The sequence below is a fragment of the Helicoverpa zea genome, chromosome 2 (genome assembly GCF_022581195.2).
Source record: "Helicoverpa zea isolate HzStark_Cry1AcR chromosome 2, ilHelZeax1.1, whole genome shotgun sequence".
NCBI classification, from domain to species: Eukaryota; Metazoa; Arthropoda; class Insecta; order Lepidoptera; family Noctuidae; genus Helicoverpa; species Helicoverpa zea.
Genome location: NC_061453.1, coordinates 12,473,102 through 12,485,804, shown reverse-complemented (window position 1 = coordinate 12,485,804; position 12,703 = coordinate 12,473,102). Strand labels below are relative to the sequence as shown.

The 12,703-nt window shown below is 34.4% G+C and overlaps 3 protein-coding genes across 3 annotated transcripts; 2 read left to right on the top strand and 1 right to left on the bottom strand.

Moving 5' to 3' along the window:
- Positions 1-1,546: 1,546 nt before the first annotated feature.
- On the bottom strand, positions 1,547-5,153 carry LOC124638769 (probable glutamate--tRNA ligase, mitochondrial). The gene is made up of 6 exons (XM_047175860.1): positions 4,700-5,153; positions 4,151-4,346; positions 3,646-3,860; positions 3,072-3,187; positions 2,709-2,818; positions 1,547-2,381 (listed from the first exon to the last, which is right to left on the bottom strand). Exons 1-6 carry the CDS (start codon positions 5,038-5,040, stop codon positions 1,791-1,793), a joined length of 1,569 nt encoding a protein of 522 aa, XP_047031816.1. The 5' UTR covers positions 5,041-5,153; the 3' UTR covers positions 1,547-1,790.
- Positions 5,154-5,610: 457 nt separating this feature from the next.
- On the top strand, positions 5,611-10,478 carry LOC124638775 (DCN1-like protein 1). Its single transcript, XM_047175872.1, has 3 exons — positions 5,611-5,717; positions 5,871-6,470; positions 7,660-10,478. The coding sequence occupies exons 1-3, from the start codon at positions 5,715-5,717 to the stop codon at positions 7,852-7,854; spliced, it is 798 nt and encodes a 265-aa protein (XP_047031828.1). The 5' UTR covers positions 5,611-5,714; the 3' UTR covers positions 7,855-10,478.
- Positions 10,479-10,960: 482 nt separating this feature from the next.
- LOC124639461 (NADH dehydrogenase [ubiquinone] 1 alpha subcomplex subunit 2) lies at positions 10,961-12,640 on the top strand. Its single transcript, XM_047176840.1, has 3 exons — positions 10,961-11,141; positions 11,212-11,318; positions 12,506-12,640. Exons 1-3 carry the CDS (start codon positions 11,062-11,064, stop codon positions 12,586-12,588), a joined length of 270 nt encoding a protein of 89 aa, XP_047032796.1. The 5' UTR covers positions 10,961-11,061; the 3' UTR covers positions 12,589-12,640.
- The last annotated feature ends 63 nt before the right edge of the window (positions 12,641-12,703 follow it).

Below are 12,703 nucleotides of genomic sequence, written 5' to 3'. Positions count from 1 at the left end.
ACCTGGGATCGAACCCGCGCCCTCATACTTGAGAGGTTGGTCCTTTACCCACTAGGCCACCACGACTTTTTTTTTTATATATATTTATATATATATAAAAACGTCGTGTTTCACATGTCGCTGAGTGCGCCCTAAAACTATACCTATTTTCACTGAATGGAGGCATTATGTTCTCTCTTTTTTTTCCGACATTTTTTTTTTTTTGTAGCTGCTTGAGTAATAGGTATGGGAAAGGTGTGTACTAGCTAACATGATTACATGTTTACTTGTTTTTTTTTTTTTTTATACAAATTTATGTGTATAATTTTGAGTGATATTTTTATTTATTTTTTTGTATACGGTTCTTCAAACCATACAGACAGAATTGTGTTGCTGGGGAGTTTGTTCCACCACTTCTTCTTCCCAGCAAAAACACATAGGAAGTGGTGAAGGGCGGGCGTTTTGGGGGCTGTCTTTTGTAGATTTGACGTTCAAAAAGTGCTGATTTTCAGCCTACTATGAATAAATGACTTTTGATTTTGATTTTGATTTTGATTTTAAGGTTTTGTCCTCATAATATATCTACCTTTCTAGAATTATTAGGTATATTTTCAAAATGCAAAGTTTTTTGTTTACGGTCTTAGGTATATTATGTGTATCTATGTATCTTCCTAGCAGGATTGTTACTTAATTAGTATTAAGTAACAATCTCCTTCTGCAATCTGTATTACCTACAGGGGGAGGAGGTTTTTATTGTTTGTAGGTCCTATCCTAGCTCCGAAACTACTGAACCGATTTAAAATTATCTTACTCTATTGAGAAGCTATACTTTATCCCTAGGAGACAGGACGTATTTTTATCCGAGTACGGGAAGAAGTAGGTAGTTTCCACATGAGGAAGTTGGAAGAAACCGCGAAACAGCTGGTTATATGTACAAAGGTACTCATCTAGCTAGGTGATATAAAGGAAATAAAATTTACGACTCTATTTTGTTTACGGCATCAATAGCTTAGGAAAGAAATAAGATATTTATTCGGAACACCCCAAGACATACCAGGTAGGTACCTAGGAGCAAACTGTAAGCCCAAGGTAAGCTCTTATTAGTTTACGGCACACAAACTTTTTCATAGGTACCTATTTGTAATTCGTTTATATATTTATACATATTGGTTTTTTATATGATATATTACTCTTTCTACAGTTTTAGACCTACATTGAGAATATAGGAGATCCGAAATAAACCTAAGCCAAAAAAATTTTTAGTTCCTTCCCTTCTCGCTGAAGTCATCGTTAAGTTTGTTTGTACATAGAGTCCTAATCTTCTTCATTGCAGATTATAGTGTAAATGACAATGTTAAAATCTAATTCATCAAACGTCAGCTCCTAAAAAATCCATAACCGTAAAATATCCTATTAACTAAAAAACTCGGTTCAAGGGTTCTTTTAACCCCAAACGGCTTAGCGATGTCCCCATAAAGCTAAGAGTTATCACTCAACGCACCAATAAGGTTTTATTGACATCTCAACCAGCCAGTTATTGCAGAAAGAAAAATTAAGAACACCACCATTTTTATTGCTGGATTCACTTTTTAATGGACTATAAACTGTCCAGGTTTTCAGAATGTAATTATTAGATTACTGCTTAAATGGACGCATTTGGTTTATGAGAACTTTGACTTGATTTTTTATTGGCCTTCTGAGTTGAGTGCATTAAGATTGAGATGGATTAGAATTTGGCCCTAAGTGTAATTAATTTTGTTTATTTGTAGGAGCCACATAACTAAGTACTTATATCTACTTAGTTAGGTACTTTAACTCGCGTTTTGGATAAAACTGAAGAGGAAAAATGTGTTGAATAAAACGATAACATATCGTAAAACAGCTTTAATTCTTTCTAATGACTGATCTTTTCCCAACAAATCCATCATCTCAGCAACCCCTGGCCCTTCATCCAACCCACTAATAACAGACCTTAACATCTTCATCAACGCCGGAAACTTCACATTATTCTCCGCGGAGAAACTCCTCAAATTCTCCTTCAAAGAACCCTGGTCAAACTTCTCCAACACTTGCAGGTTCTCCAACACTTTCTTCAACAATTCTTGGTCGATTTTTGCTGTGTTCTTCGGTAGAATCCAGAGGAATCCGTACTTTTTGGATGCTAATTCTTCTATTCTGGATATCCGAGATACAGACCAATTTAAAACTGATTTTATATGTTCTTCTGTTAACTTCAATTTGTGATCTGGGTATGTTTTAGTGATCATTTCTTGTAGAGAATTTATTAATGTTCTGGTATGTGATTCGTCTATTAGTCTTCTTTTGATTTCTAAGCGGTTGCATTCTTCTAGAAGGTCGGGGTTTAAACGGCTTGGGTGAGAGGAGATTTTTTCTATCTGAAACTGAGGTTTAAATTGTCATTTTAATTTATTTTTGGAACTACATATTTCGAAGTGCAAAAAATGAGGCATTTTTTAAAGAAAAAATATTGGTACAGGGAAAGGGAACTAAAATATCTATACTAATATTATAAAGAGGAAAACTTTGTTGTTTGTTTGGTTGTAATGTTATCCATTACAAACTACTGGATCGATTTTAAATATTCTTTCACCATTAGAAAGCTATATTATCTGCGAGTAACATAGGCTATATTTTATCCCGGTGCATGCAGTAGCTCCCACGGGACGCGGGTGAAACCTCGAGAAAACGGCTAGTTCTTATATAATTACCTCTTCAGCTAAATCTTCCATGGACTTGAGTCTCACTCCCGCGCCCGGCACGTGCTCGAAACCTCCACCCGACAGCGTTATGTAGTTCACCAGGGCCAGAGGATATATTCCTGAAAGATAAACCCATATATTTTCCTACACATGTATGATGACATGCTTGGTTCTATCTCAGGATTATAGCATACATTTTGTAATACATAGTTAAAATGAGAAAATACCTTCTCGGATAATAAGTCGGTATTAGGTAAGAAAACGCGGAGCAAGAAATACTTGTATAATATGTTCATTTGCAGTTGAATAGCTTTGAGTTAACTATTTTGAATTCCCAATTAAAAAGGTAAACTATGTAGGCTTAATAGTTACCATTTCTCCTATAGTCTTCAACCTTGACGTCGCTCTGTCTCTTGCTGAGCTTCGTGCCATCAGCATTCACAATCAGTGGCATATGACCGAACTGGGGAGGAGTCCAACCAAATGCTCTGAAAACAAACAGTATTGTGTCAAGTCTTCTGCTGACATGGAAATTTAAACTCTATGTAAAAGACGTAAGGTCCACTTTTTTATGATGTGGGTTTTACTTTCTTTAGCTTACTGATTTATTTTTGTTTTTTTTTTAAACAAAAATAAAACAAAAATATTTTTGTTTTTTTTTTAAACAAAAATAAATCAGGTAAAGGTAATGTAAATGTTGAAATTGTAAATAAAAAGTATTATTTCTTACTGGTTTTGAATTGTAGAAATTTTATTACGATATTAATTTATTTATGTAAAACATAAGGTTTCGAATTTTCGATTCAAACCTATGCTATAAATAATATGATAGACCTAGATTAAAATATGACTGGACAGACAAAAAACAATTATGAGAAATCATACACTGAGATCGAAATGCTACGATAATGTATCTAAGGTCAATAGAAAAACTACTATAACTTACCTATAAATAAGCAAATGCTTAGTAGTTGATATCTGCCACTCAACGCCTCTTAACACATGTGTGATGGCCATCAAATGATCATCGACCACATTGGCAAAGTGGTACGTAGGGAAGCCATCGCTCTTCATGAGCACAGGGTCCCCTTCGTTCAGAGATACGTCATATGCGATGCCGCCGAATATTAGGTCCTCGAAGAATTGGCAGTCTGAAGTTAGCTGGTAAAAGTAATTTTAGATTTAAATATTAGAAGAGCTTTAGTTTGTTGGGTTAGGTAAAGCTTTTAACTGATACCGGCCCAAGAACAAATCATTTTATTGTTTGTATTCATATAAAAGCTGTGGAACAATGATTGCCTATATAGAGCGTATTTATTTAGGCCTTTTTCTAAGCCAGAATTAAGACTGATTCCTAGGACCAACATTTTTGGTCCTTGTATTACAAAAATACGTAAAATAATAGGTTTAATATTTTCTCTGCATATTGTTAAGGTAACTAATTAACACACCTTAAACCGAACACAATGTGGAACACCAGCATCCATCTTCTCTTTAATCTCATCAGGGGTGAGGTCTCTGCATCGGTTATCATACTTGGGAATCCGTTGAGACTTTACAGCATCTCTACGTAAAATATTCAACCTTCTCTCTGTACAGAAACATTTGTATGCTGAGCCGTTCTCTAGGAGTTTTGCTATGTGTTCCCTGTAAATGGCAGGAATAATTTGTTTTTATTGTTAGCTGTTATATAGCAAGATAACATGTATATGATATGATGATTTGAATATGTTTTCACATTATATGATGGCATAGAAAGTGACAAACTTAAATAACTGCAGTCCGCCTAGATGTATATCTTCAATAAAAGCTCTAATACATAATTCTCATAAGAAACATCACATAATACAAAATATTTGTTTCATAAAATGTGTATAAATAATTCATATTCAAAACTCAAGTGCAGTTGTATGTTATATCCTCAACCTAAGTTCAGCCACAAAGTTCAGTTACAAAGTAAATAGAAATTAAAAAGACGACAACAAAGAGAATAAACTTACTGATAAATATTCAACCTTTCGCTCTGTACATAAGGACCATATTCGCCTTTAAAACCTGGTCCTTCATTACACTTAATTCCAGCCCATTCCAAATCGTTTACCAGCGCTTCAACAGAACCCTCAACCTTTCTCGTCTGATCCGTATCTTCTATCCGTAATATGAAAGAACCTCCACGAGATTTTGCAAATAAATAGTTGTACAAAGCAGTTCTTAGTCCGCCTAGATGTAAATATCCCGTTGGGCTAGGCGCAAATCTCACTCTCGGACTTTGCGTACTGAAACACTTAATAAGATACCGATTTTGTGTGTAACATAGTTGCTTGATGAGTAATGACCGCATTTTTATAATTTATTGCCAAAGTTCATAATGTTTTTCACATAAATTACACTTAACGCTAATGTATTATTACAATTCTAGGTTATGTTTTCCGATCAGCTGTTCGACTTTATTGACAAATTCGTTTTGAAATACATTCATAACAAAACGTTTCATCATTGGTTTCATTAATTTTTAAATGGTATTTATTATTGATCACCATATTTTTACGTAAACTTTTCAAATCATTTCATTTATAATTTAATAAAAATGAATTTCATAAATGCATCACTTATATTTCAGAACGAAGTCAAAATTGTCTATGATTTTTTTGTGCCTTAGTGTTGCAATTATATTTATGGATACTTCCCAGATTCAGCGTTAACAGGAACAAAATTTAAGGAAAAAAGGTTTAGCAGCAATGTGATATTATGTATATGAATCACTCAAATAAATAATAAACGGTAAAGACGCATCGCAAACATAAAAATACTTGATTTCTTATCATTCCTTTATTGTTGACGTGTTACAATCAAAAATTACAAGAAAGCCAACAAAAAGGTTATTTTATTCCAAAATGGGAAATTTTAATTTGGATAACAACAACATTAGAAAGTTGTCTATGATTGTTATTTCACTTTGGTTCCGATGTCGAAATAACAGTGAAAGTCATTAGAAACAATAAAAAATTCACGAAAATGGTGAGTAATCGTGATAAAATATGCATAGAATCAAACCAAAATAACAAAGACGACATCTCATAAAATGTCTAAATTGTTTTTTGATACGTAAAATTAATGACAGGTAAGCACTAATAAGGTTATAAATATGACGTTCGTACGATTCTTTTACAGAATAAATTAAAATCGTCACAGAGAGACAAAGTTAAAAAGTTCGTCGCGTTTACGCAGACGAGCGAGAGCACGGCGATATATTGTTTGTCTCAGAACGACTGGAAACTAGACCTGGCGAGCGACAACTACTTTCAGAACCCTGAAGCTTATTACAAGGACCCCGTGAAGGCGTCCGTGGACAGAAAGAAGCTCGACCAACTGTTTACAAAGTACAAAGACCAACAGGAGAACGACAAAATCACTGTAGATGGTGTTATGAAGTTTTTAGAAGACCTTAATTTAAGTCCTGAGTCAATTTTAGTTCTTATAATAGCATGGAAGTGCAAAGCTGCTGTGCAGTGTGAGTTTACAAAAGACGAATTCACGACTGGTCTTATTGAGCTGGGAGTGGATAGCATAGAAAAATTAAAAGCTAAATTACCAACACTCGAAACTGAGATAAAGGATCAAAATAAGTTTAAAGATTTCTATCATTTTACATTCAATTATGCTAAAAACCCTGGACAGAAAGGCTTGGAGCTGGATATGGCGATAGCCTATTGGAATATAGTGCTCCGTGGGAGATTTAAGTTCCTAGATGCTTGGTGCAAATTTCTCACGGTATGTATTGTTACATGGTAAGATATAATTTTTGATTGCACTACAAATAAGGAAACACTTTCAAAATGCATGATATTGCCTCAATTGCAATATAAACCACTCAATTCATATCTAAAATAAACCAGATTGTGTAAAAAGTACACTTCTTCTGTCTATGGTAACAGCCTCTTCTCAAAAGAGTATCCAAACCAATACTTTAAAATAATTCCATAGTTTATTGTTCTTGGCCAGATATCTACAAGTACATGCCAAGTTGGCATCTATATTAAATCACAAAATTACATAATAAACTATTGGTAAATGCTTCAGAACTAATCTTGAGCGTTGTCTAAAACTAGTATACTATAACTAATATAGCAACTTGGTTTATGTTGCACAAATATTTTATCTAGATAGTACTCTTCATTTTGTTATCTTTATGTAGACACTTAAAAGGTATAATGATGTGAATTCTACATTGAAAGCTATTATAATTGTTCCCAATATTGATAGTTAAAGCATTGCTAACCATTCTATTGGTACCGTTTTCTAAACCATGTTCCCTGTCCATTTTCTCATAGAAATATGTAAGAATTTACTGGGTTCTACCCAATCATATTAAAAGCACCTATTTAGGTATAATGTAATTCCAAAATAACAAGCTTATCTTTCAAAATTTATATTTTAGGTCATATGTTAAAAAAAAATGTATGAAGATTCCACTATTACAAATCCTAGTTTACAGTAAAATGTATTGGGGGCAAGTCTCAGTATAAACACCAGTCTATTTCTGTACTGTGCACTGTGCTCACAATTCTTATATTAGAAAGTTGTGATTTTGTGATGAGTCTGTGATTTTACTTAAAACTCAGAATGAAGGATTATTTATTTATAATCTCTCTATCTTTCTTGATTGTATATTATTAATATTTCTATAATCACTGTAATTCATTAAAAAATACAATCACTATAGATTTGTTATCTGCATTTCGTCATTAAAACCAAATTAAAGCATCTATCCATCAAAATGTAATTTACAATATTGTGTCTAGAATGTTAGAGAATCTAATAACTTGACATTACATCAATACAAAAAATGTCATATTAGAATCCAATATGACTAATCAAAAATCAGATTTGATTTCTGTATCTCTGTAAAAGAAGTGTCTGTGTAAATAAACAATCTAACATGAACCATAAACAATTTCAGGAGCACCACAAAAGATCCATACCAAAGGACACATGGAACCTCCTTCTAGACTTCGCTACACAGATAGATGACGGCATGAGCAACTACGACGCGGAGGGCGCGTGGCCTGTGCTCATCGACGACTTCGTGGAGTGGTGCCAGAAGCAGGGGCTCACGGCGGACGCGGTGACGGCGCTGGAGCCGGCGTCGGGCTAGCCGCGCTGGCTGCGGCGCGAGGCGACGCGCCCGGCCGCAGGCTCCGCGGGTCCGCGCGGACGCCGCCCGGCCGCCGGCCCGCGCCGGCGCCGCTCGCCGGCCGGCGCGTGCTGCGCGTACGCGCTGCTGCTGCTCTCTCGCTTCGTGCTCTACGGGCTCGAGCTCTGTACAGTCGAGTGGCTCGCTATCCTCATAGTTTTCGAGTTGTGTAGCTGACTAAATCGTGATGTGAAGTGTGACGACGCTGGGAATTTCATTTGGCACCGTGACTCTAGTCTGGACGGGTTGTTGCGATCACATTTGTTTAGATTCAATAGGTTATACTCGCAATAGACTTTTTAATCGAGAGTGTCTACTAAGAAGTGTTGTAAGAAATTAATCTTGCCAATTGAAATTTCCATGTATAAATAAATGTTCACTCAACTGTATATAGCTCTCGTACTATTCGTCCGTTAGATAAAATTCTTGTTGACCTGTCTCCTATTATGAAAAAATAGGATGAGTTTTTTCCAATAATTGAAAGATATTTATAATAAGAGTTGTTCTAAAATTGTCTCTTTAAATTTCTCAACTTGGTTCTCTTACGTTATAGAATAGTATGCCGTTTAAAATTTAAGATGTAAATATGTATATACACATTAATGATATTACATTTTTTTTAATTATAACAAGCTTAGATTTTTCTGTTTTAGTTTTTTAGCTTCCCAGCATTGACGAGGTGATGTAACGCTGGAATATTGAAATCGGCATAATTTTAATTAAACTAATTCAGTTATTTGCTCATTTATTTAATGTTGAAATTGCCATAATTTTTTTATACCTTAAAAGTGATTTTATTTTTTATTTACATTGGGGTAAAGTGCAATTTTGACATGAATAAATGTGCAATAAATGTCCGTGTTTTAATATGATTGTTTCATTTCTGGAATGTTCTATGTACGACATAATGTCAAGATTCACGGGAAGAACGTTAAAGCATTGTATCAAAGTTGTATGTAGTAGATTTCAAGTTACACATCTAGAGATGGTAAATAAGATCTAGTTCACTTATAAATATGGCTTAGAATCGTGCACATCACTTGTGTACTCACACATTTAAGGAATTGACACATTAAACATAATGACGAAAGATGTCTGGTAATTTGTGACGTCACAGAAAGATGGTTATTACTTGAAACAACTAGCAATATTTATGAAATGCATTCGTAACCAGACGTAACGCGTAGTGGGCAATTTTATAAGCAACAGGAAAAGCTACCATGTTCACCAAACTCAGGATTGCACCAACACGTGCTATTTACGCTGTCTCACTGCCTACAGATTTACGATTGCCTACGATTATGTGGAAGAACATTTTTTAACCTTCACGCTGTCGATTTACCAGAAGGCAGTGACTCTTATTGACTAACGCTCATCAGTCTTTGGGCGCCCAAGGCGCGCAAGGCTTTAGGGCTTAGGGCCTAACTGTTTCGAGCAATTTTGCAGCTCATGTAAGAATTGAATTGTACACAATCACAATCTTCAAACTAATTGATTGTCGGCTAGATATATCACGATGTAGGCCTCTGCTGATCGTGTTTGCTGTTGGTTGTGATCACCTGATAATCTCTAGACTCATTTTTTTTAGAGGCAGGGACAAGGCTTTAAACCTGTCGCCACAGACATGAGAATGAAGTACATAACTTACACGATGGCCCAGACTACTAACGCGGAGTGGAGAAGTTTTTAAACAACCAATAGAATTTCGTTATTTAAACATCTCTTCTCCGTCCAACCAAATATTACCCCTGAGCGGAGAAATGCTATTGGTTATTTAAAAGCTTAACAGCTCCACTTTATTGGATTCTGGTCCAAAACATTGTAACTACTCTATCTATGTATAAAGAAACTAATTCTCCCGTAACTTTCATATTACAAGCAGTATTCAGCATAATTTCAGCATAAAATTTAAACAACGGATCAAATATCCGGCCAAAATGTTCTTAAATGACACCAGCCACGGATAATTTGACAAAATAATGGCTACATCGTGTTAAACTAAGTAATTTTCGATCACTAAAATTCCATTAGGTACGAACCACAGACACAGACAGTTTCAAGGATTTGGCCTTATTTTTTTGTCCACATGGTACAAGTTAGTGTGCGAATAATCTTAATATGACACCACAAGCGTGATCTGTGATTATTGAATTTCAGAATCTAGTTTTAATCTAATGCTGTTCTTAGATGATCGATCAAAACTAAGATATAATAACAAAACTATTAAAATGTATCTATCTACTACATTGAAGGGTAGTTAATTATAACTCCTAAATGAAATAGAATGATGCTACCACGAAAATAATAAAGTTTACCAGAGGATTTTATTCATTCAAAGATTTAAAAAAATGGCGCCAACGTGACACTTTTATGAACTACCCTACAAATCTTGGCTAACTGTTTTTTTTAATAACTTCACCAATCTTGTAAATCAAATAGGATTCAATAATTAATTGTTCGATAGAAAAGTGCTGTTGCTTCTAGCGTAACATTTACAATCATAATTTAAAGTGTTTGGTACTTAGTTTTTAATGTACAAAAGATAAAAATGAATGTATTGAGTATTACATTAAATTGTTAAATAACGCATTTGTTTAATTTATACCTGACTACCAAGTTTCATTGAACCGGTTTGCTGCTCGTGGAACCCAGTTTTTTCGGGAAATCTTATGCGAAAGGGTACCTAGCTAATATTTTTTCAACAAATCTGTATCTACCCTCCTCATTATATTGAACAAAGACTACTGACAGATGTATCAAATCAGCTTCTCATTTTTCAACCGGCCCCGCTTCAAATTCAACACTAGGTACAAATGGTGGAAAATGAACCGTTGGTATTAATAGTAGTTTCATTCAGGCCTCGAACAAAAACATTTGTGGGTAAATCTCAATATGTCTGTAATCTTTTTTCCTTGAATATATTTTATTATGTTAATTATTTTTAATATTCATTAAACAAAATACATTTATACTGTTCGAGGTTTCTTCCCCCCTATATTATGTCTATGCTTCCCCCATACCACTGCACAGCTGACCGAAAGAGGAGCGGAGCCGATCAATTGTGGTTTTTGAATGTCAACTTCAGCTGTCAAATTAAGTCACTTTGACGTTTGTTTAGATATCGAATTTTCTGAGGATCGCAGTTTTCAATTTTAAAAGTTATACAAAATGTCTGTCCGTTTAGGTGGTCACCTCAGAGAAATAAGAATTCATTTATGCCAGACAAGCAAGCAATCCGAAGGCGTGAGGTAATAACTTTGATTACATAAACAGTTTCATAACCTCAAAAGTGTTGGTAAAAATATTGTAATTTTTCAGGAAGTTCATTCAGAAGCACTATGTTAGCATTAAGAAGGAGAATCCTAGTTTCCCGATATTGATTCGTGAGTGCAGCGGCGTTCAACCTCGTATCTGGGCTCGCTACGGTACGTAATATTTCTAATTTGAATTCTGCTACTTGTAGAAATTCTTCACCAGGCAGAATTATTTATGTAGTAAGCAAACAAATGTTAATCACTATCGACAAAGTCAAAAGAAATATAGAAAGAAAGAAAAATAAAGAATAATGCATTTTAGGTTTATCCTTGTTGTTTTTAAGTTTATATCCCAATCTAATGTTTTCTAGCTTCAAAGACAGTCTTCACTATACTTTATGCTTGGATTTTCTAGTGCCGAGTTACTATAAACAAGAATAGATTTGTTTTGCTTACAAATTGTAATCATCATCCTCCGAGCCTTTTTCGAACCGGATTCAGCTGAGTACCAGTGCTTTACAAGCTTTCTTGCAAATTGTAATTATGCAGTTTATTCTATGAGGCTTGTGTCAAAAAGCTACTGTCTATAAGCAAAACAATTTGTATCTTGATTATAAGAACTGTGCATAAATCTTGATGTTAGAGATATCTAAGATTAGTTTCACCTAAGTCCTGGGGGAACTTCTTTCTTTACCTGGAAACGTACTAGCCTATGTAATTTATTACTTGGGAACGGTGTACATACAGTTCAGTAGCTTGGAGCCTTTACAACTTAAAAGAAAAAATAATTTATAATTTACTGAATAAAATCATTTCAGTCAAAGGATGTGAAGTTTGTCACTCTCTTGACGGCATGAGCGAGCAGGAAATATTGGGTGTGGTCAAAAGCTTGTCTCGAAGTTGAAGTAATTTATAATTTTATACTTGATAAGTTGTGTTAGTTAATTATAGTTCATAATTAGAAGTTTACCTTCCTATGTCACATGAAAGGAGTAGTTTAACTGTTGGTAGGACCTTTAATAGTCAAATGTATAGAGGTGTAAGAAACTAGTCTTTGAAATCATCATTTATTTTGGATACATGATTTACGTCTACACTACTGTAAATTGAACTAAACGTTTGTTAGTAATCATTTCGCAGATTTTTCAATTGCTATATAACTTTTATCTGAAGAATATTTGAAGTTTTGCATTTTTTGTATAGCAAATATGTCAACCTCTATATTTATTCCTCAGATAGAAGTTAACTGATGATTGAACAATCGTCTCAAAGTAGGATGTATTGATAGCGTAATCGTAATTTCTTAGTTAGAAATATAGAACTCGTATTTTTACTATTTAAAGTTTTTACATTTTCAGAGAAAGGAGTGGAGCGCAGCATGCCCCTGACGGACCAGACAGATGAAAATGTTCTGTCTGCCCTCAAACAGCTAGCAAAGTAATTGTTTCTCTATTTATTATGTTATATTAAAATAATAACTAGTTGGTAGCAAATGTGGTTTTATTGTATCTATCCTCGGAAACTATATTTTGGTTTATATTTCATGCTGGGATTCT